We start from the raw sequence: 25,288 nt of genomic DNA, 5'->3' as shown, positions 1-25,288 counted from the left end.
GGAAAGATATTGGTAACTAATAGGGTAGTTGGAGGGAATATAGACAGAAGACACAGGGTTAGCTAATATGAAGGGATGGTATCTAAAAAATTAAGAGGTGAGAGGATTGTACTGGGAGAAGGAGAAAGGGAGAGGTTGAATAGGGTAAATTATCTCACATAAGAGGCAAGAAAAAGCTCTTACAATGAAAGGGAAGAAGAGGGAGGTGAGATCAGATTTGGCTTAAGGAGAGAATAACCTATACACATTTGGGTATGGAAATCTATCTTGCCCTAGAGGAAAGTAGGGGGAAAGGGATAAGGAAAGGGGAGAATAATATAAAGGGCAAAAGGGAAGAGGGGGTAATCAGATACAAATACCTTTGAGGAAGAACAGAATTGGGGGGGAGGGATAGGATGGAGGGAAATATAGTTAGCCTTTCACCACATGACTGTTATGGAAGTGTTTTGCATGACTACACATATATAACCTATATTGAATTGCTTGCCTTCTCAATGAGGATGAATGGAGAGGGAGGGAGGATGTGGAACTCAAAGTTTTAAAAATGAATGTTAAAAATTGTTTTTACATGCAACTGGGAAATAAGATATACAGGCAGTGGGGTATAGAAATCTATCTTGCCCTACAGGAATATAGAAGGGAAGGGGATAAGAGAAGGGGGGATGGGGGGAAGTGATAGAAGGGAGAGCAGATTGGGGGAAGGGGTAATCACAATGCATGCTTTCTTGGGGTGGGAGGGGAGAAAATTTGGAACTCAGTCTTGTAGAAATCAATGTTAAAAATAAAAATTAATTAAAATTTTTTTTAAAGTTCACTTAGTTTCTAATTGGTAACTACTTTGTATACTATATATCCCTCTGTAGTGTTTCATCTTAAGTGCTGGATTGTGTGGTTCAGTGTATAAACTGAAGGGTCAAGATCATTATAATTAAAGGGAAGATTTTATGGAAGAAATATTCCACATATTTTCAGACTTGGCTCATCACCCTGCTTTTTAGGGTTGCTTTTTTAAAAAGTCATTTATTTTTTAAAATTATGTGGGGAGGGGGATGTGGAAGGGAGGAGGAACCCAGCTACAAACATGCATACTCAAGCAAAACATTCCCACTGGTTATATCCTAAAAGTCCATCACCCCTCTATCAGGAGGTAAGGAGCATTCCAAACCATCAAGCCCCAGGAATCAACACTCTACTAATATGAGTTACATCTTTCAAAAACTTGTTGGGTTTTGTTTACGATGTTGTTCTTATATGTTCTGGTATTGGTCACTTCATTCTTTGTCAATCTGAAGTGATACTCAGGTGACATTTGTTCCTAGCGCCCCCTTTACACAGACCCTGATAATGGGAGAAAAGTACTCCTCCCCTTTCTTTTTTTGTATGTGTATCTTTTCCCCCTCCTTTGGAGATCAGGCTATTTAAAAAGAAAATACACTTCTAGGACTTGCATCTTCTTTGACTCTCTGACCCCTGCTGACGTCACAGTTGCTGAAAGTTGTATCATCCTCCCCTCACCCATTCGGGGAATGACATCTCATCCTTGGTCTTTTCTGTCTGCTCACTTGTATATATACCTTTCTATGTTTCTCTTTACTCACATGTTTGTATTTCAAAGGTTTTCCTCCACTAATGCTTGGGACAGTTTTGCTGGCAAATTATTATTGGTTGTAAGTCTTTGCCTTCTGGAATATCACACACTCCATGATGTTTATTCCTCAAGAACATGCTATATCTTGCAGGATCTTAACTAGTACCTGAACTTAAAACTCTGGAAGCTTACAGTATTCTTTTTTCTGTGAATTTTTGGCTATTACATTCCTACTCTTAATTTTAAGGTTTCTTTCAGTGGATTCTTTCTATTTTCACCTTGCCTTCTTGTTTTAAGTGATAAGGCAAATTTTCTTCCATGATTTTTTGAAATTGAGGAGATTTAAGCTCTCTGGTTGTGGCTTCTAGGGAGACCAATGATTCTTATATTGTCTTTGTCTGACCTGTTTTCCAGTTTTTTTGATATGATAGCTTACATTTTCTTTTAAAAAAATTTACTCCGGGTGGCCACGTGGCACAGTGAGTAGAAGTGCCGGTCCCAGCGTCAGGATCGGTTCCGGCCTCAGATACTTGGCACCCACACAAAATAACTGGCTGTGTAACCTTGAACAAGTTACTTAACCCAATTGCTTAAAAAAAATTTTACTTTATTATTTGTTTTCTTATTGAGTCATTAACTTTCATTTGGTCCATTCTAATTTTCAGTCTGTTATGTGGAAAAGTTTTCATACTTATGCAAAGCTTTTAATTCTTTCTCTAAGCCTTTTCCTCCACAGCTCTCATTTTACACCCAATTCTTTCTTCTGTCACTCTCATTTCACTTATAAATAGCATTTTTAACTCTTGCATCATTTTTTCTAGGAATTCTAAATGATGTTATGGACAACTGTTTTTCTTCACGGCTTTACTTACAGATATTTTGTCGATACTTTCATATTCTGGGTTTCTCTTGGGCATCCTGGCCTTATTAATAGCTTTTCATCTCCCCTTGTTCCCCCCCACCCCTCAAGTCACTCTTGCAGCAAACTGCTCCGGACAGCCCACATGCTAGAAGAAGCTCTTTTGTGGGCAGTGTTGCTGTAAGATATTATGGTCCCTCTGGAAGACACTCCCTGCCACACTCCTGGGCACCCTACTTTAGTTTCTTTCAGCAGTGCTTGGCACATTGTAGACATTTAATAAATACTTGCTGATTGAAATTCTGTCCTACAAGTTCCAAAGAGCACAGGCTCTTAACCCTAGTTGTGAGGGATGATCCTCATGCTACTGAATTGCTAAGAAAACTACAGAATCGCACAACACTGGTGTGCATATATGCGACACCAACACTGGAAAATCTACTATACACTCTTCCTACTTTATTTGCCCCGTACGAGATAGCACTCAGCAGCACTGTCACAAGTTAATGTGCATTCTACAAATTAAACGAATGCCTAAACTTTACCAATACATTGCTATGCTATTACATCAGCCCTGTCTCACCCACAGTATCAAAAAGAAAAAAACAATAAAAGGAATGTTGTTTACATAGATCTTAACATGTACCTTTATCCTTAGTAAGCACTTATGTATTCGTGCTAAACCTCTGGGGCTTTTGAAAATGAAAACATGAGAAAACAATCAGGTTGTAACTGACCACAGGTATACTGTCATTCTCTAGCACTGTGCAGAATATAGTTTTGGTCAATTCTTCAAGTATCAAGACCAAAATTCAAAGTTTCTGTGCCTTATGGGGGTAAAAAAATTAAATTTAATTAGCATGTTCCTGGACCTAAATTAAAGACATTCTTCCTGATCTTACTGCGCTTGCTGTATTTGCTCTGTGCTTTGCAGATGAACATTTCCATGAAAAGGCCATATTGCCAGAAGCTCTTCATGCTAAATGATAGAAAACTATGCTAATAGTAAAGGGGATCTACCAATGATTTTTGGGGGGGAGGGGGGGAGTCAGCAATCATTTGAGAACTACAAATGAATTCTTAGCACATCTTATGGTCATATGAGCCCCAGACAGTAATCAACTCAAACAGTAATTGGGACCACACTGCCACTGCCCTACTTAGGAAAATCCTTGCCTCTCACGGTTCCAGTTTCCTAGCTCTGATTTTCACTTTAGAAAAATTTATCAAGAATCATAAAATCAGGGGTGGCTAGATGGCACAGTGAATAGAGCACTGGCCCTGGAGTCAGGAGGACCTGAGTTCAAATCTGGCCTCAGACACTTAACACAAAAACTAGCCATGTGACCTTGGGCAAGTCACTTAACCCCAATTGCTCTCCAAAAAAAAAAAAAAGAATCATAAAATCAGTTACTTGAGACTGTGATACAGTGCCATTAGGAAGGAAGAAAATAATTGTTAAGCACTTCTTATGTGCCAGGCACATAAATGTAAATATCTCATTTGAGCTGATAGCAACCCTAATAAGTGCTATTATTATCCCCACTTTGGAGTTGAGGAAAATGAGGCAGAACTGTGTCTCAGTGTCACAAAGCTAATGTCTGAGGCCTCTTTTGAATTTAAGGCTTTCTGACTCCAAGCCCTATACCCTGGAATGCCTACAGAGCTCTACCAGCTGGTTAGTTACTTAGCAAATTAGTGTGCCAGTTAACCAGTCTGCTTTTCAACTCCAAGGATGTGTTGAACTGGGGTCCATTAAGAGCCCTTGAATATCAAAGGATATCAGAAGCTTTTAACCACCTTAGAACCAAAGTATACCTAAAGCTAAAGGAGGGTTGCACTCTTTTTTGGCCACAGTGTTAATTAATGAATAGCTAAAGAAGCCTGATAAATGTAAACACCAATTAAACCTCTGGTAAGGAACATAAACTACATGCAAGCATATTTCAAATACCTTTCCTAACTTTTACCCCTAATTTTTTATAAAATACAGAAAGGCACCTTAGTTACTAGAATTCTAGTAAGATGATCTAAAACTGCATTGGAAAGGAAACAAAAGGCCTATACCTCAAAAATGGTCCCAGTTGTATATATTTTATTACAAGTTCAATAAATTATTTAAGTTTTTAAAAGTTTCCTCTCAGGATAAGCTTTAGTTATCTGAAAAATGCATTTATCTGTAACATTTCATTTTCATAATGTTATACAGGATTTAAATTTCTAAGTTACAGATTTTCAGCATAAAACTCAGGCTAAAAGTCACTTGTCTATCAGACATAACCCAAAAGGAGATTATTAATGCCGTTCAACCTGATGATCCTAGAAATTCTAGTCTCAGTATTTTAAACAATTATAGCCTTTTTAGCATTTATGAGTTTTCATAAGTTACTCAGCTGTTTAGATAATAATCCCACAAAACTCAGTCATGCTTTACTGATAACTGTTTCACCAACATGTAACTGATAACATCACCAGAATGTAACAATATTTAGCATAAGTATTGTTACTTTGTTGTTATTTATTTGTTCAGTCCCTTCTGGCTTTGTTATTTATTTGTTCAATCATGTCTGGCTTTGTGTTAGTGTCTGGGGCCAATCTGAACTCAGGTATTCCTAGCTCCAAGGTCCAGCACTCTATCCAGTGAGTCAGCTAGCTGCTTCATTTGTTATTTAGGCTTCCACAATTAACAGCTAATTTGTTTAACTCTTTTCTTCAACATAGGGGTTTTAACCTTTCATGGATCCCACTGACAGTCTAGTGAAACCTATGTATCTCTTTTTCAGAATTTTTAAAATACATAAATAGGATTATAAAGTAAACCAAAAAAGTGGAAATTAAGACTTCATTTTTCCCCTACCCAAATTCACAGCTCTGCAATCAAGTCACAGAACCCAGGGTTGAAAACCCTTGCTCTAAACTGGAAACTAAGGGAAAGCCTATCAGTTGGGGATTGGCTAACAATTTATGGTGTGTGAATGTAATGGAATACAACTGTCATAAGAAATTTAGACTTGTATTAAGTGAAGTGAGCAGAGCCAAAAGAATTTATAAGACATGGTAAAAATGGAAAGTCATAAAATTCTAATTTAACTATGATTTTCCTGAGCTCTGATGATGAAACATACTACCTAAATATGAATTCAGGGTACAAAAATAAGGAATATGTTTTTTGGACAATGTAGGAATTTGTTTTGTTTGACTATGTATATTGGTTGCAAAGGTTCTTCCCCATTCTTCCTCTCCCCAAACCCTCAATTGAGGAAGAGGTGTCTGAAGAAAGAAAAATCAAAATAACTGGGGGAGGGGAGCGCACGGGGAGGGAGGAGGGAGAATCCTTTTATAATACCAATGTTTATATTCCTTCTAGAAAGATCCATGTTACAGGGCTGCAGTCCTGCTGATCTGCCAAGACATCAAATAAATTTTAATTTCATATTTTGAGTATACAGTGCTTAATAGAATTACATGTTCTTCTTAAGGGAGATGTTACCACATTGTTGTGACTTTTAGAAGTAGCATGGTATAGTGGAGGGGTGTCAAACACATGGGCCCCACCACACTACTAGGGTAGTGGATAGAGACCTGGCCATGAAAACCTGGGTTCCAGTCCTATTTGCCAAATCAGGTGTAAAACTGAAGGCAAGAGTCTTAACATTAGATTATATGGCCTTCAATGAAATCATAGGAAACAATCACATATATACATACACAATCTATATATGTATATGTATGTACACATATAATTTTATAAATTCATAGCATAAAGATGTTCAGATCTCTACCAACTCACCTTTTACCTAATACTATATTTCTTTTGAACAAAATGAGTTGTGCCATTTGTAGTCTCTTAAGAATTGCCATTCTCTAAACAGACTGACTATAATAAAAATCCATAGACTGGAATTACACTGAGCAATACATAAAAAGCACTAAATTTCTGCCACACTCGTGCTCTTTTCTACTACTAAAAGTTATTAAATTACTTTCCTTTTATTCCATTCAAAGGTCATAGCAACACATCTGACTTAAAGCTAGAATTTCATAACCAAAGTTAAACACTGATCAAGATTTCATCCTAAACAGAAATGAGATTTTAGTGCATTAAAATAAAGCCTATAAATTTTCATTAGAATCAAAGGCAAATTCCTTCTTTCACAGGAAGCAAAAGGAGAGTCAACACTCAAGATGAATAAAGTAATTTTTAACTTATCTGTTACAAATTTAAGTCTATAGGGTAATGAAGCTTCTGGCATTTAGCTTAGTTCCTCAAATTGGTGGTCTTCATCCCATTTATTTTAGCAGGACAAAGTCAGTATACAGGGCTGAGTCAATAGGTTCTTCTCTTATCCCTGGAAGTACTTTATCCAAGCAAAGAAATCCATATGAGGAGAAAGCTGGCATTGATGCTGCCCGCTGTGTCACTTCCTTTGTGGTGATCTACCAGAATCTATTTCCTCACTGCTGTCAAGCTAATTTTCACCAGCACAGGACTCACTAAAAATGAGGGAAGCAACAGAAATAGAAACAATTTACTACAGTCCACTGACTTGCTTGAAACAAAAGGCATAATTGAACAAGACTGCTATAAATGTAACAAACATACCAAGTAATTTAGTTATTTGTGCTTTATACTGGGCTAGGAGGCTGTGGTTACTGTAGTATATATGTATATATGACATAAATGCTGCAGTCAATAGCAGAGATAAACAATCTAGTCCTCAAGTAAATGCAGTACTGACAAGGAAAGATGTCCTAATCATAATTTTAATGTGTCCACCAATCCACATAGGAAAAGTGAGTAAAACCATAAAAATTTAATCTACAGACAAACTAAGGCAAATTACAAGTGCAATGGGTCAAGTAGCAGAGGTCTCTTGATAATTAGTACATTATACCACACTGCCTCTCTTGATTAGATTACTTAGACACCAGAATTTGAACGTCAATTTTTTTTAAAGCAATATCTTGACACAGTAGACTCCCTGAAACTAAATACTGGAGTATATCAACTATCATATGGATTAATATGACACTCAAGACAAAAAACTTGGTTCAAGTTCCAGTATCACTTATTACAGTGACTTTGGCCAAATACCCTTACCTCTCTGGCCTTCTGTATGCACATCTTTTAAATGGGTATAATTCCTGCTCTACCTCAAAAGGTGGATCATTACTCCAATGAGATTATGGATATGAAAATGCTTTGTGACCATAGTAAATTACATTTTATAGTGATTCATTAGTATTGGGGCAAAATATATTAAGATGACCGATAGCGAATAAAAAATTTTAACAGCACAAAAAATATACGTAACAGATTGTATCTTTAAAATCAGTGGGGAAGGAATGGAAGATATAAAAGATACTCTATCAGTATGATAAATTTAAGAACTTCAAGATCTTCATATGCCAGTTAGGAAATAAGCTAGTTAATAAAAGTTTGAATTTTAAGATACTATTAGTACAATATACAAATTTGAAGACAGCATAGCAATTCAGTAGCATAACAGATGAAGAACCAACCCTTGAAATCATTAAGTCCTGGGTTCAAGTCTTTAACTTCTGGCTGTGTGAGCCTGGGCCAAGTTATTTGACCTTATAGTGACACAGAGAGCTAACAAGCAGAGAAGCTGGTGATCTTCACTGATGGGCATTTCCCTACACAAAAGAACAGAAGCCCAGACCTCCCCACTTCATGTATTGCTTAATTATGCACACAGACATTGCTCTACATGGGAATTTAAACGAACTGGTAACGAAGCTGCTTTTATACTAACAAAGGCCAGTTACACCAAGTTGAGCCAAGAGATTCTGTTAAGTATGCGGGGCCACCTTCTTTATTATCTCAGAGCAAAACAGTAATCACACTTCTAAGCAATCTAAATATGAGCCTTCTTTGCTCTACTAGCACAAAGTGAAATTCACAGTAAACCAAGAAAAAACCCACTTCATTTTATTCAGTTTCTACTAAGCAACTTGGGCAAAAAAACGTTCAAGTTAACATAGTAAACTTTTGTTATCCAGTCTGGCTGGGAATGAATGTTCTAGTTAATAGTTTCAATATATACAATACATAAATTACCAATTTTCAAAGAATTAGAACAGTGACAAACCATGATGAACATTATTTTCTGATTCTGAAGACACTGATCCTTCAGTATACCTGAGTCATTATTAGCATCAATTTGTAACTACAGTGCTGCATTATTAATGGGATTCCAGAGAAAAAGTGCTCTTTTCGCTTAATCATCCCAGTGGAATTACCAGGAAGAAGAGAATTTAAGCAAAAGTAGGCAATTGCAGGGAGAATAAGAAACCTGGATAATAACCTAAGTAACCAAGTTAACTATACAATCAAAAACTGTATTCTTATTGTGCATTACAGTAACTATACCCCTACAAAAAGAGCTAAAAACAAAAATTTACAGGAAGAAGATAACTTTGGGGATACAATAACACTAGAAAACTGCACTAAAGCAAAACACACAAGTTTTTAGTTTGCCAGATATTTTTAATGACAATTATAAAAAACCAAAAACATCTTTTTTTCCCCCCAGACTGCCTTTTTAAACAAATGATTTGCTTTCAGTTACAAATACTGTATGACAATGCCTTTTTTTCCAAAACTAATACAAGAACAATTTTTGAACAAAATGTCTGATTTTCTTCTTAATTCTTTGGGAGTTGGGGTGAAAGGATAGAGAGAAAAGCCTGATCTTTAACATTTTTTAATCAGAACTTTTCTGTAACCCTCTAACAAAACTGATCTCAGGATATGAATTAATTTTTTTTTAATCTACATCTGCTTTAGGAGATTCTCTTGGTCAATTCTTCCAATATAATTAATTGCCCTTCTCTACTGTTCAGATCTTCACAACAGTTGAATTAAAAACAATATTTCTAACAAACTGATTACTGTGGGGGAAAAGAAAAATTCAAACATACATATGTATATACTTTACCATAAACAATTATGCATATCAAAAAGATAAGACACCTGTAATTAACTTTTAAAAGGTACAAAAAAGTGAGAAAACCTGAATTACAGAAAAGAAAGTCAAATTTAATGAAAAACTAGAAGTTAATAAAAATTAGCAAATACACAAAAAATATACACAAACAGCAGCAATACTATGTAGTGACTTACAAAGGGGAAAAAAGCAGCAGTCAAAGACTGCTCAACATGGCTTGTCAGTCAAATAAAAAAAACACAAAAAACAGTATTCTCTTCAATCAATCTACAAATACAAGTTTAGAATTATTTTACAACATTTCTTGTAGGATCAACTTTCTTAATACAAAAGATGCCCATTTTGGGTGTATATATATTTTCAGTGGTTTACTGTTGACTTATTTTTAAATATATTAGTGTTATTACATGCAACTGCTTCCTGCATTTAACAGCCTTTCCTTTTATTTACCTTCATTATGTCTAACTTCCACCTACCAAAAGAGTTTATATTTGGCAGTCAAAGATGGTTACCCTATCTTCTGTGAAATTAAATGATGCAAAGGTTTTAAACACTGGCCTGAAAATGTTTGATTGCCATTTCAACACATGGAAATAGTTACATTGATGCCTAAATTGCCATTTTCTGCAAAAAGCTGTGCAATGCTGGTGTCAAAAACTAGACAGTCACTATTCATAATAGCTGTTGCAATTCCCTCATGAATAGATCGAGGAGTAGCTTCCCAAGTCAATCGCCGTCTATGACCATTTAGCTCAAGTCGGTAAGCAAAATTTTCTGCTTGTTTACGTGTTCCTATCAGCTGTACAATTGCGAAGAACTGCTGGTGACCATCATATTTTTCCTGTTTCTCTAAGACTAACATGAAGTGAAAGCCAAAACAAGACTGCATCATAACCCAGTCAACAGCACCAGGAAGATTAATGTCTGTAGCAAGAAAAACTATATCTTCTCCCTGTAGTGTTGTGATAGACTTATGCTGATGCATCAAATGTGGCATTACAGCATCCAAAGAGCCTTGCCATTTACACGAAGCACCAGGACACGGACACGAATAAGGCCTAAACTCACACAGCTCTTCATGGTCTGCTTTTTCTGTGTGTGGCAAAGTTATCTCACATCCAGAAGAGGCATATTTACAAGGAAATAGTACTGAATTGGCCACTTTTTCCATAGCCAAGTTGCGAATGGACCCCAACGGGCCTCGGCAAGTTGGACAACATGTGAGCTTTGGACGACAGTTGCTACAAACAAGATGGCCGCTCTGACACTGAAGAATAGGGGGTAACACATAGTCAAAGCAGACGGGACACTCAAATAGACTAGCCAAGTCATTGTTCGATGCTGTTGTGCCAGTCAATGCAGGCACCCTCTGGGATGGTGTACACTTGGAAGTACCAGTAGGGAGGGCTGTAGCAGTCTGGCGGCTCATTTCTGCAATAAAACGAAGAAAAAAGTCACCATACAGAAGAATTAAACCATGGGTCCCCATCCCCCCCTTAAAATGAATTCAATTCTCTGCACATACTAGAAATCCTATGTTTTTATGCAATGCATCAGAAAAGTCTGGGGGAAACACAAGAGTTGATTGGAAAAAATGAAGCCAATTCTAAGAGGCAAACAATTATTTTTCATTAAAATTCATGGGAAATTGTACACTCTAAACTGCCTAAAAGAATTAAGTTTTAGAATAAGTCACCCTGCCAAGTAGTGTTACTCCTAAACCAAAAACTACCCATCTAAATTTAATATTTGATTTAAAATGCTTTGCTGATGCCATTTGTTTTTATACCAGTTGGTTATAGATAGACCAGCCCTCCCCAAGGTCAGAAACCTCTTTCATAAACAAAAAACAAAACCAAAAAAACCAGTTAAATAGAAAGAGCCCATAGTGACTATACCTGAAGGTGTTCAGCAATCTGCCCCACCCCGTTCTTGTCCCCTTAAGTGTTCTTAAACAAATTTCTCTAGATTTGGAAATGTAACAATATGTATTAATCTGTATTAATGTTCTATGTGTGACGGGGGGAGGGGGAGTAATATGTTTCACTGGGGTTTGAGTATAGTTCTACTAAATGCAGCATGCTGTAAAAATCATCCCTGAGGATGTCAGAAATAAATGAACAAGTTTAAGAGTTTAGTTCCCAGTCACAATACAGCTTGAAAAACTACTACTAGGTCGATATGCCAAAGAGAGCAATGAAGAAAGAAAAGGACCTATATGGACAAAAATAATTACAGCAAAGAATGACCTCAATTAGGGAATGGCTGAACAAGTCGTAGCATATGATTGTGATGGAATACTACCGTGATATTAAGAAGGTACTTTCAGACTTATATGAGCTGATGCAAAGTGAAATGTTCTATATACAAAATAACAGCAATACTGTGGGATGATCAGCTATGAATGACTGAGCTATTCTCAGGAATACAATAATCCAAGACAACTCTGAAGGACTTAGGATGAAAAATGCTATCCATCCCCAGAGAAAAAGGCATACTTTTTAAACTTTTTCTTGAGGTTTTTTGTTTATGTTTTCTTTCACAACATGACTGGTATGGAAATGTTTTGCATGACCACACACATATAACCTATATTGAATTGCTTGCCTTTTTCAATGGGGAAAGAAGGGGTAGGGAGGGAGAAATGAAGAGAATTTGGAACCCAAAGTTTTAAAAGTGAACATTAAAAATTGTTTTTACATGTAACTGGGGAAAAATAAAATAATAAAACTTTTTTAAAGTGCTTTCAGAAAAACCTGGGAAGACTTACATGAACTCATGCAAAGTGAAGCAATCAGAACCAGGAGAATGTTGTACATGCTAGCAGCAATATTTTATAATGATCAATTGTGAATGACTTAGTTACTCTCAGCAATACAATGATCCAAGACAATTCCCAAGGATTTATGGATGAAAAATGCTATCCACTTCAAGAGAAAGAACTAATGGAATCTGAATACAGATAAAAGCATAATTTTTTTCACTTCATTTTCTTGCTTTTTTTTTTGTTGTTGCAATATGTCTAATATGGAAATACGCTTTGCATGATTTCACATGTATAATTGACATCACATTTCTGGCCTTCACTGGAGGTAGGGGAGGGAGGGATGGGAGGGAATTCAGAAATCAAAATTTTAAAAAGAATGCTAAAAAAAATGTTTTTTAAATACAACTTGGAAGACAAAATGTTTAAATACATACTTATAAATGCCCCCCAACCCTCCAAAAGAGAAAAAAGAAAAGGGGGAGGGCTGTGGTATATTAACTTCTAGGGAGGTCATTTTTTTGTCTCAATGTTGCCACTACCTATGTAAACCGCTGGTCCTCAATACTAAGAACCATATAGCTCAAAAAGCCTGAGATTCTAAAGAAATACTTTTTCAGAGAAACACAACAGTACCATACACTACTTCGAGGAAGTCTACTATAGCTTTTGGTGGCCAGAAGCTCCACCAGGACCATACCTTCCCACACACTGACTCAGCCACATACATCCAGAGTTACTACTGGGAAGTAGCCAAAAAGTGATTACCAAGGGCTCCTAAGAATCATATTTAACTAGCCCTTGTTTGATGTGGGGAAAAGATCCTCATATAAGAATTTTCTATAAGTTACATCACTCTCACTCACACACAAACACAAACACACACACACGGATGGGAAATCTTATTTCTGGAATGGTGCCTTGCATATGTCCAACTGAAGGCCAATAACCAACAGAAAAACATGGTTTGGGTTTTAATTTTTAACTTTACAGAAAAAAAGCTAATAAAAAATAGTTTTTTTTAAAAAGCTATTAAGTTTAATAACTCAGCTCATTTTTATTTTAAGAGCAGAGTATATAATATAAAATTATATCCAAACAGCAATTTTTTAAATGTCTTCATTTCATGCTATGGTCAATTAAAGAAAATGAAAGCAAAGGGAAAGAGAAAGCAAGGACAGACACAGAGACTTATTAATAGGCTCTGAGGTGAATGTTAGGCAACACATTCATTACACCCTAAGGTTCATTTAGATTGTGGTCTTCAGAACATTAACCACCCATCACTGATACTGAAAGACTTCTGCCACTGTTCTGTATATGCACATGAGTCGAGGCCATGAACTGTAACAAAAGACATAAATAAGCCTCTTTTTCTGCCAGCCAAAAACCCACTCCTCCCACTGCTATAGGATAGAATGCCAGTTGCTATGTCCTCTTAGTATAACACACAAATCTTCTGATGTTAAAGCATGACCTTCTAGCCAACTGTGCACAAATAGTTTTTCCAAGCTGAAACTGAGGGGAAAAAAACACTAAAACAGACTCCTTTAATAATGAAGCTTACTACTATACGAATTTAGCCATATTTTGTTTCAATATATAAAAACTACAAAGGCTAAAATAAAAGCCTGTTATAACAGTTTAGTTTTGCCACAAATACCAGGGACATAAAGTGTTCTACTAAAACTGCCATTTTCTGCTGTGTAAGGTTTGTGTCCCTTAAAGACTATATATGCATACAAACACACACACACACACACACAAATACTGTGTCAGGTGTCATACAATGAAGTTAACATTACACCAACCTACTCTATAAAAATCATTTGCACATCCATTAGTGTGGATCCTTAGAAGACATGCAAAGTGCGCAAAGTGCTCAGATGAATAGTGACAAAATGAAAAGTGGTTTTTATGCACTTTTATGCACTATTCATCACACCCAGTAAACAACTAAATATAACTGTTAAGCTTTGTTTTCATTCTCAAAAAGTAGTTCAATTTATCTGTAGTATACCATGCCTGATGTTTCTGTAATACTTCCTTCTTAACTTTATTGTTCCACAAATTCCACATAGGGCAGTACATGAAAAAGTTAATTTTTCCCCATAAAAATTCAATTATATGATTATCACAACATCAAGACCAAAACCTACAATTTCAGTACAGTCTTTCTACCAAACTTATCTTCCACTGATTTTGTTGGGGCTTTTTTTTTTTAAGATAATGAAGTGCATAATTCTAATTCCTATGGTAAAGTGAAAACATAACATAGTTTTTTCTTGGAAATACCAACAGTGTAAAGATGTTCAAGTCTGTATCTAATCTGAAGGACATATTTAGGACATTTACAAAACATCAGCACCGGGAATATTTTACCACAGGCACAAAAGGGACAAAACAGAAGCAGGTAACTCAAAATAAATGGGCACAAAACAAACTGGCACTTTTCATAATAAAATGTTAGATTCTATTTGGTAAGAAATCCTTCATTTTACTATGGAATTAAATGAAGTTGGGAAAACTGAAGCAGCTTGTCAAACATTACAAGTCATACACATAGAGATTAGATTAAGTGGAAGTAGTACTTGAAGTGAGCAAGTAGGATCGTTATTGACTCCCATTCCCTTTACATTACACCATTCAAGTAAAGTCTAAAGAATGGTATTTCTTAACTTTTTAAAATGCTAGAGGTAAAGTAGTTAATTCAGAAAGTCCATTTGCCTCTTAAACAGCTCAATAGCCTTTTGACAGTTGCAAAGAAAAAAAAAGCCACCCCTTAAAAAAAAAGCAAACTCAAAAGTTGAATACCTTTTCTCTTTCTTGTCCTAGATGCTGGTAAACATGTAAGCAAAACTCCCTTCCACGAATACAAAAAATGAAGAGTAGGTTTCCCCGTCATGAGAAGTCAAAGAGTTCATCCCCTCTCCCCATAGAAAGGGAAAAAACCCATAACAGAGGCACCTCCTGGACACCTCCAGTAACCAGACATCGAAGAGACAATCCCCGGAAAGGATCAGGTTCTCAAGCGATAAGGAGGGTATTCATCATTCTTCATGAATCTCCTCTCCCGAAAGAGGACACCTGCTGTACAAGCAGAGAAGTGACGACTTTCCTCTCTCAAAAGGCTTAGACAGAGTTGGAGCTTACAGGAATTTGCAGGAGCCTCCTACCAAATGCAAACGGAAAGCTTCAGCTTCCAGCGCGGCCTCTCCGAGCACTGAGACGTATTTGGCTTGGAAGTTTCTTTCCTCTTTTCCTAGTTTTGTCACATAAAACACCACGAAGAAGATTCTTGTGAGGATCCCTACCTTCCTACCAATCGAGGAAAAAAAAAAAAGGAAAGCTATCTCAACCACAGTGGTCTCTCGCCCGTGGTAAGTGCCTTTTGCAAGCAGGGAAGAGCAAGGGAGACGGCCAGATTCCCCAGCTAAATTAGAGCTCCTCCCAACCAAGCTTCACAGCCAATTGAGAAGGAGAAAGAAAGAAGGGCGTGTGCTAGACACACTGCGGCCCACAGCCTCGGCCAGGCCGGCAGCATCACGTGAAGAATGGGCGGTGCCAGGCAGGACGCTCTCCCCCAGGCTTTGCCCCCACCCAGTCAAATCAACAGCAAGTGGAAGTCTTAAGAGCCAGAGACGCTGGCCAGTCCGGACCTAAAACAGGCCAGACCAGGTAGATATGGGCGGCACTGAAAATATGGCCCTCCCTAATAGCAAAGCTACACCAACAACTCACAAAAGCAGCATTTAGGTTCAGTGTGGGGAAGTTAAGGACAAAACAGGGTGACCTTTAGCATCTTTAGCTCCTTAGCAGTTATCCTACCCACTCTGGATTTTAACTCCATTTATTTGACACAATGCTGTCCTGTGCATTATAATCAGCACCTTGTGCCAAAAAACATAAGCTTTATTACTAAAAGTTCAATTCCTGGAGTAAACAGAATTCAAAATGGAAAATAGCTTCAAAGAAAAACCTTACTCCTGCATTATCTTCCTGAAATGTTAAACTGTTGGTTCAATTTCATATTCTCTATTTTCTGATGTCATATGAAAAGTTTTGAGTTACTAAATAAGGACGATGAACCAGGACAGAAATTCTACCTGTTACCGTATTTGCAGAGAAAAACTTATGAGAAGTGAAGATGATTAAGGGTAGATAGCTGGCTAAGCTAGAATGAGGCCATCTCTTCAAAGAAAGAGTTAAAAATGACTTGCAGTGAATACAGTGTACTGTAAGTGCTCTGAATTTAATAGTTCACCTACGGTCAAACCCCAGCTCTGCTATGTACCTGGAACAGTGGGTAAGAGCAGTGGACTTTGGAATTAAAGAGGCCCTGATTTTAATTAAATCAGACATTTGCTATGTGACCCTGGCCAAGTCAAACTTCATCTGTCTGTTTCATCATCTATAAAATGAGGAAAATAATGACATCTACCCTCCTTGTAGTGAGGTTGTTGTAAGGATAAAATAAGAATATTTGTAAAATACTTTTTGAACATTAAAGCACTATAGAAATTCTAGTTATCATAGAGGTAAAGTCACTTTCCCTTTCTGGGCCTCAGTTTCCTCATCTGTAAAATTTTGTTATTCAGTCATTTTCAATCCTGTCTCCAACTCTTCATTGACCCCATCTGGGGTTTTCTTGGCACAGATACTGGAGTAGTTTGCCATTTGTTTCCCCAGCTCATTTGAGAGATGAGGAAACTGAGGCAAACAGCATTAAGCGACTTGCCTAGGGTGTATGAGGCTGAATCTGAGCTCAGAAAGATGTCTTCCTAATTCCAAGCCCAACGCTCTATCCACTGTACCACCTAACTATCCTATCTGTAAAATAAGGGGCTTGCATTAGCTGATCTCTACAATTCTCAATTTTACAAATTATCAGTTTTTGGCTGTTGTTTTATTGGGAGATAGGGGAGAGAAGAGAAGAAGGGTGACACAGACCCCTACAGACCTGAGTTCAAATCCCACAACTGATACTGTATCAATTAACCTCATTCTTAAGCGACTTTCAGAAACTCACCAATAAACTTTGTAAATAAGTCATTCTGCATTAGTGGAAGGAATTCCACCCTAGTGAATGAAATCTAGGTCCCTGCTGTAGTAACAAAACTCTTTAATGTGAAGAAAGGTAAAAAGTACTATATGACTAACACTACTAAAATACACCTGAGATTTTTAAAAAATGAGTAGTGAACAAACAGGGCATAGTCAGTTCTTGATTATCACTTTAAAAATTAAGTAATCAAATTTCAACCAATCTTGGAAGTTACTAATTCACCTCATTCAACCCCCATCTCTTTTGTACATTGGTACATATGTGTTGAGTGAGACAAATTAATGCTAGTATCAGTCTATATAAAATAGAACCAGAAAGACAAATACCCAATAAAATTCATTATCCATTATAATATTTTCACTATCTGAAATTTCAAATTATTTGCACTCTAAATAGCAGAATTTTCTAACAGATGTATCTCACATGCTATCTAGTCCAACAAGCCAACTATTCTCTCATTTTATGGATAGGAATCTGAAGACCAAAGAAAAGTAATTTTGTTCTAAGTGGCAGAGCCAAGATTAGTTCCCAGAATGCCTGACAATTCAAAACTCAATTAGTTCAAATAAATGTCACAAAAATAAAAAATAAGAAAAAGATATCTAATCACCTTTCAAGAAGTTAATTATAAAGTTACAATGGCTTGTAAAGTAATTAAAAATTGCTATCACCCCAAACACTTACTAACTGTGTGAACCTGAACAAATCACTAAATACCAATTGCCTCCAAAGTTGAAAAATGCCTCAAAGTTGAAAATAATTTTACTATCAATGTTATTTCCATTTAAACAAACTACCAGGGTAGTACACCAGGAAGAATCAGCAAAAATCAGATATAATGGCAGCTTTTAAAGATTCATTTTAAATAATTTAACTTTAGTGGGTAAATAAAAAGTAAATTAGCATATTAAGGTCAAGTCATGCATCTTTTTTTTTAACTAAAATTTGTTCAATTTCACATTGTTCCATTACAACTGGGAGATGAAAAAACTACCAATTATTATTCTATTACCTTCGTTTTTCAATGCCGGGCCACAGCCAAGTTGTTTTTTTTTTAACTTCTCAATCTATAACAGTATACAATTCAAGCTAAAGTCAATTTAAAACAAATTTCAGAAGCAACAATAAACAAATCATAGACAAAGAATTATAAACGACCTCAGAGGCCATTAGTTCAATCTCTTCATTTTACAAATCAGGAAACTGCAGCCCAGGCACTTGTAACTCATCTAAAGCCATACAAGTACTTGTCAAAGATGGTTTTTAAACTCAGGTCCTCTCTCTGACTCTTGGACCAGGGCTCCTTCCACTCTACCATAGTGCCTCCCAAAAAGGGCCTTTGACTAGCTGTTCAAGCAATATCACATTTGAAAACTGCTTTTCTCCTTAATACAAATGTCTTTTTTGTTTTTCTATTCATAACACCTCATGTGTCAACTTTTGTTCTTCTTTACAGTTAATTAAAATGTTGCAAAAAGGAGGGGGATAATAGTAAATGTTTCTAATTAGTCACTATCTCATATTTAACTACTATAACTAATTTGAATGTTGTATTGACTATTTTTTAAAGTTATTCCACATTATTTTATTTTTTTGTAAAACCATGTCTATAAAAGTTATATGTGCAAAGTGAACACTAATACACAGCTATAATAACTGGGATCAATCAAACGAGTCAGCAGATGCAGTACTTACCTGAATAATTTGAGACACTAGAAAGAGAACCAGCTGGGTAAAAACTGGCATCAGAAATGCAGCTATAAAATGGAGGTATGGAGATTAACTACCAAAACCCAATTTCCTAAACCTATTCCAAAATTCCTTAACAAAGTGAAAGGGATGCCTCCCTCAATGAAAAAAAATTTTTTAATTGGATCTTATTTAATGCACAAAAGGAAGCACAGACAAGACTGTATTGAAAGTAACATATAGAACTACACTTTCCCCCCTACAACAGCAAGTGGCATAAAATGAAAATACACAATTTTAAAAAGAATATTTTTTTTTATATTCTGCTATGTGAAGATACTTTTGGTGCTTAAGTTCAGAACTTTTAATGATACACTTAAGATAAATGCTGTAAATTGATGCTTGTTTTGTGTGTGTGTGTGTGTGTGTGTCTGTGTATTGGAGGGTGATAGTAAATCTCTACAACTAACACCTCTAGTAGTTCTGAGCACTCTCTAAAGACTGGGATTTTGAAAGTAAGAAATGTGCTGAATCAAGAAACGTAAGCCTTTTTTTGAGGTATAAGGAATTACTGAACATAGGCTTATATGAAGATTTTTGCTGGTGCATGGGAGCCCTTTCTGGAATTGGGTATAAGGGCAAACATGCCAACTGGAATCTAGCAATTGCTGAGAAGGGGACAAGAAGGAGCTGCATCAATGTAAATGAGAGACAACTTCCATTCTCAGTACTGTCTTAATTTTCTGTCTTACTAGGCCTTTACACCAAAGAAATCAAAGAGGGAAAGGACCCTATGTACACCTTCCAAAATAAAATTATGGCAGTTTTTTATAGTGGCAAAGAATTGGAAACTAAGAAAATGCCCTTAGGGGGAATGGTTGAACAAATTACAGTATACAAATGTAATGGAATACTATTATTCTGAAAGAAATTTTTTAAAAAAGAGTTTCAGAGAAATCTGTTAAGACTTGTATGATGTGGGGTAAAGCAAAGAGAACAGGAAACAATTTATACAATAACATTTTAAGAACAAACAACTTTTAATGACTTTTATGATAAATGCAATGATCAAGCATGATTCCCAGAGCACATGTGTGATGAAGTAGTGATGAAACATGCTAGTCATCTGAGAGAATGATGGAATCCAGATGCAGAATGTTACATACATTTTTGATATAGCACAGAAATTTATTTTTCTTTACATATTTGTTACAGTTTTCTTTATCTTTTCTTTTTTGGGGGGAGGGGAGAGGGTGAAGGTGGAGAAGTATGAAGGAAAAGAAAATAAATGCTAATTAAGGAGGAAAAAAATCTGTTTTAATTGTTAGACTCTCTGGAACTTCCAATGAAGAGGTGTGGGGCCCTTGAGAAATCATGGGGAAGGCCCATACAAAGAGCCAAGCACAAGATCTCTTTGCTATTTTTTTTCAAAGGTACATGTACTTACATATACATTTAAATAGTCAATTTGCCAGCCTTCTCCTATATCTACTAAAAAAAAAAAAAGATACTCTTTTAGTGTAAGATCCTATTACACAAGGACTTAATTACCAGACAGCATTCTAAATTCAGGATCCTGGCCTACTAAGTAAGTCAAATCAACTAAAATGTACCAAAAATTACATTCCCCTTCCCCAAGAAGAAAAAAAAACTAGTATGGCCACTGAAACTAATCACATACTAAGGGGAGTCTAGTATGATTTATCTGTTGCTAATTTCTGTTAAAATCTTTATCCTGGACCCTCCTTACTTTGATGCGATTTCATCGACATGAGTTCGGTTCTCACTCAGATAGTACCAGCTGCAATCCATTCATGACTTGTCATCTTTTGAAAGTCGTTTGTCCATGTCTTGCCATAGTTTGGGGAGGAAAGGGTCCACTAAATTTGCTATGGGCTTTCCTTAGGTTCTCTTCATGTTGTATAGATAAAAACGGGTATTTGGGCTGTCCATCTTTCAGTCTCATAATGACAGACCCACCTTTTTTGATCATGTATTTCTAACATCTTTACAAATCAAAATTTGCACAAGAGAATTAATAGAACACCTACTCATGCCCACACTTCTTCATTGCCCTTTGGATGACCCTCAACTTTAATTCTTCTGAAACTACTGTATTTCATGACTCACAACCATTAATCATCACTGTAATAACACAAGTATTAAAAAAATAAGCCTCAAAAAGTCAAAGAATCTTCCTTTCTAGGAAGGTTCCATATGAACCAAAATATTCACAGTGATATTTTATGGTAGTAAAGAAAGTAGCGATTGATTCCAATTTATCGAAGAATGGTTAAACAAATGATGCTACATGAATGTAATGGACTACTACTGTGTATTACTGTACATAAGAAATATAAAAAATTCAAGTATGTATGGGAAGACATATGAATTGATGCAGAATAAAGGAAATAATATACAAAACTACAACAATGTAAATTGAAAGAGCAAGAAAAACAATAAGAAACCAAGTGCTAAAGAAGAAATGAGAAACTACACCTCTTCCTCCTTTGCAGAGACGGAGAACTTATGGAACACTGCATATATTGTCAGACTCAGTTCATGTGGATTAGTTTAGTTGAACTCTATTTTTTATTCCCTCTCAAATTTAGTCTTTGTTAGAGAGGATGGCTCTTTGCGTAAGGTAGAAGAATACACTGGGAGATAAAGATGATATAAAACAACAACAAAAAAATTCTTACGTTTCTACCCCTCCCTCCCAATCCATTCTTCTCACAGAGCTGCCAAATTGATTTTCCTAAAGTATAAATCTGTCCAGTCATTTCCCTACTTAGTAAGCTCTAGTAGCTACACTATTTATTCCAGGAATAAATATGAACACCTCAGTTTATTTAAAGCCCTTCACAATATAACCCTAATCTATCTTTCCAGCTGTACTGCACATTAAGTCATTTAACAAACACTAAGGTCCAAGCAGCAAGTAGGCTTTCTTATTGTTCCCCATATACTGTACGCCATCTCCTGACTTTTTACCTTTGTTCTAGTTGTCCCTTATGCCTGGAATGTACCTCCTACTGACCTCTGTCTCTCAAAATTCCTTGTTTCCTTCAATCCTCAGTTCAAGTTCCACCTTTTAATATTAGGTTTCTAACCACCCCACCCCCCCCCAAAAAAAATCATGGGCATGTGTGAGGGCACACATAATCTTTCCAAAAGGAAAATAAACTCCTTGAGGGCAAGAACCGCTTTATTTTTATCTTTATATCCCCAAGGCCTAGAACAGAGCTTGGCACTTAATACAATTCTTGTTAACTGACGAACTATTTTTTAAAATAATGAATTTACAACAAAAAATGTTTTATATTATGATAAATTGGTTATTAGAAGCATTATGAAATTTCTCAAAGGCAGTCTGCTGGTTCTCCTCTTCCAACTCAGCTCTGGGACCAGTTTATATACTGGTGGACCAAGTCTATGGGCTATCCATCCAACTGCATGTCGCTGCCTACCATCCAGGATTTCTTCACCCTATGTATATAAATACAAAGTCAAATTCTCTTGGACCATTATGAGGTTCTGCAATGACCTGAGATTTAGTGATATCAGTACAAAATAATCTGCAAACAAAACCATCTGGAAGCTCTCCTTACCTATTTTGATTCCTTCTTCCATTTATACTCTGCACAAGACATTTTGCACGACAGTGACACAAACACTTTTAGTAAACTTACATTTCCCTATTTTATGTCTCACTTGATAGTAATAGAGAACAAGCTTATTTGTAACATCTTTCAAGAATTTTGTATAATTGATATATACACAGAAAACACTTTTTTTTGGAAAGGTTGTGTTCTGCCCTACCAATGCCTTAACAAAGAGGATTGTGAAATCTTATATTGTCTTAACCTTTCAGTCAAAGTGTGTCTAAAAGATGTGTCTGCTACAGAATATCCTTTAGGAAAGCCTAACTGTTCTTTTCTCAAACTTTCATCAGCAATGTCCTTAATGCGTGTATGGATACAGCTCACAAAAAATTTGGATAGGAAAATAGGTACCTAGGTCAGTATTTAATATTCTGTCCTTTTTTGGGGGGAAGGGGTTAATAAAAATTGAGTTTCTCCTTTCCTATTTGTTTTCTTTAATGATTTTTCTTCTCCCTCTTGTAGCAGGGACAGTGCTATTAAGAATACATATATTGTGATTGAAATCACTCACTGGTGATGAAAAAGTTCATCATAAAAATCCTTACAGTCAAGAAGAATGGAAAAACACGTAGGAAATGATGCCAAGTAAGCTGGAGCAGAAAGACAATATATAAAATGACAACAATGTAAACTTAAAGGACAGCTAAAAAAAAAAGGTACTGAGAGCTATGTAATTGTAATGAGCCAGCTTGGCCCAAGAGAACAGTTAAGGAAATATACTTCCCTCCCTTCTTGGGGGAACAGAGGTGGGCAGAAGGAAAGGAAAGAGAAGGGAAGGGATATGAAAGTAGAAAAAATATATATACCATCAAAAAACAGTTGGTATGTTAGTTGATTGTTCTGAATGGCTTTCCTTCACCACTTCTTTATTGTTTGTTGCAAGGAATGTCTAACATGGTAGTGGAAAGGAAGGAAAATTTTCAGAAATGGAAGTGATTTAAAAACAAAATTTATCCACAATAATTTTTTTTAATTTTAAAATCTTTTTATCATTCTTTTCTATTTTTCATCTGTTCTCCCACTTTTATTCTTAAATACCCTCATTTTCTACCATGATCCTTTGCAAGGTTTAACAAAAAAAAATGTATATTTTAAACAGGTGTGGCCATGCAAAGAGTTATGGCAGTCAATAGCAAGAAAACAAGTGTTTGCTGGGTGAAGTCATTTCTAGACTCTTTGGGATTTCTAATATACAAAATTAGGTTGCAACAACTTCCTCATGAAATATTCAAAGTCTGTGTTGATGTCTGCTTTATCCATTTATTTTTGTCAACAGCCTTTAAATTAGGTTGGAGAACACTCAATTATATACACACATCTTCTCATTTGTATTCTCTCTGAGGTTAGAATACCTGTAAGACCCACCCTACTTCAAGAATTATTGTGAGGTTAAAACAAGGCAATGTGTGTAAAAATACTTTGCAAACCTCAAAGTTACATAATGACATCATTATTTCAGTCATCCACACCAATTCTCTCTTGTTGACCTATGTTGTTACCTCTCCTCAATTTCCTCTGTATCACTTTCCCTCCCAGAGGATCATCTCATAGGACAACGATTATTTTTAATCTTTAAAGATTTTATTTTAAAAAATAAAAAGGGGCAAATATCAAGCAAAACCAGTGAAATATATATATTATGTTCTACACTGGCAAATTCCTTTCATGTCTCTCCCTGCCAAAAATAAAATAAAAGGAGCTAATAAGGGAGAGCTACCTTCTCATTTTATCTTTGGGGCCAAGAACTGTTCTTTGTAATTTCATATTGCTCATTTTCTATTGTTTTGTGGTGGTGGTTCCTTCCATTTACATTGGCTTGAGACAGAGAGAGAGAGAGACAAAGAGAGACAGAGAGAGAATTAGGTTGCACAGTCTGGCAAATACTGGGCACAGACCAGTATCTTACATCATTTACCAAGATAAGGTAAAAATGGATACATGACCTAAATATAAAGGGAGATATGTTATGAAAATGAGAAGAACATGGAACTTATTATCTATCAGACTTATGGATAGAAGAAGAATTTATGAATAAACAAGAAACAGAGAGTATAGTACTAGATGTATAACGTACTATTGATTACATTAAATTTAAAAGGGTTTGTAATAAACAAAGGATATGAAGAGGCAGTTTTTCAGTGAAGAAATCAAAACTACATAAAGTGATACGAAAAAATGCTCTAAATCATTATTCATTAGAGAAATGCAAATTTAAATATATATTTTATATATTTATGCAAATGCAAAAATAAAACACTCTTAGATATCATCTCACCTAAAAGATTGGTATAACTGTGAACTGATCTAAGTAATTTTGGAGAACAATGTGGAATTATGCCTAAAGTGTTATGAAACTGTGACCCAGCAATAATTTTTTTTAGTTTAGTTTTCAACATTTCAATATTCAACAATAAACAACATTTTATATGTTTAGTTTTTAACATTCATTTCCAGAAGATGTTGAGTTTTAAATTTTCTCCCCCTCCCCAAGAAGTCATGCAATCTGATACAAGCTCTACTTATACAATCATATTAAACATATTTTCACATTAGTCATGATGTAAAGAAGAAATAGAACTAATGGTAGGAACTATGAGAAAGAAGAAACAAAACAACAAAAGAAAAAGACCACAAATAGTATGCTTCCATCTACATTCAGACTCCAAAGTTCTTTCTCTGGATGTGGA

The 25,288-nt window shown here is 35.8% G+C and overlaps 1 protein-coding gene across 2 annotated transcripts in view; it reads right to left on the bottom strand.

Annotated features, from left to right (window-relative positions):
* Positions 1-8,937: 8,937 nt before the first annotated feature.
* SIAH1 (siah E3 ubiquitin protein ligase 1) overlaps positions 8,938-25,288 on the bottom strand; it is a 59,519-nt gene continuing 43,168 nt past the window's right edge. Inside the window, exons 1-2 of one of the 2 annotated variants that reach the window (XM_069082549.1) lie at positions 14,997-15,647; positions 8,938-10,849 (exon numbers count right to left, since the gene is read on the bottom strand). In XM_069082549.1, the coding sequence (XP_068938650.1) occupies positions 9,999-10,849; positions 14,997-15,087 (942 nt within the window). In that variant the 5' untranslated portion in view covers positions 15,088-15,647 and the 3' untranslated portion in view covers positions 8,938-9,998. Of the gene's footprint in view, positions 10,850-14,996; positions 15,648-25,288 lie in introns of those variants that run through there. The other variant, XM_069082550.1, reaches the window with a different exon arrangement.

Source organism: Petaurus breviceps, unplaced genomic scaffold (assembly GCF_028583685.1).
Source record: "Petaurus breviceps papuanus isolate PSGF00001 unplaced genomic scaffold, PetGlider_PUasm1.0 171, whole genome shotgun sequence".
NCBI classification, from domain to species: domain Eukaryota; kingdom Metazoa; phylum Chordata; class Mammalia; order Diprotodontia; family Petauridae; genus Petaurus; species Petaurus breviceps.
This window is presented reverse-complemented; position numbering and strand designations above follow the sequence as displayed.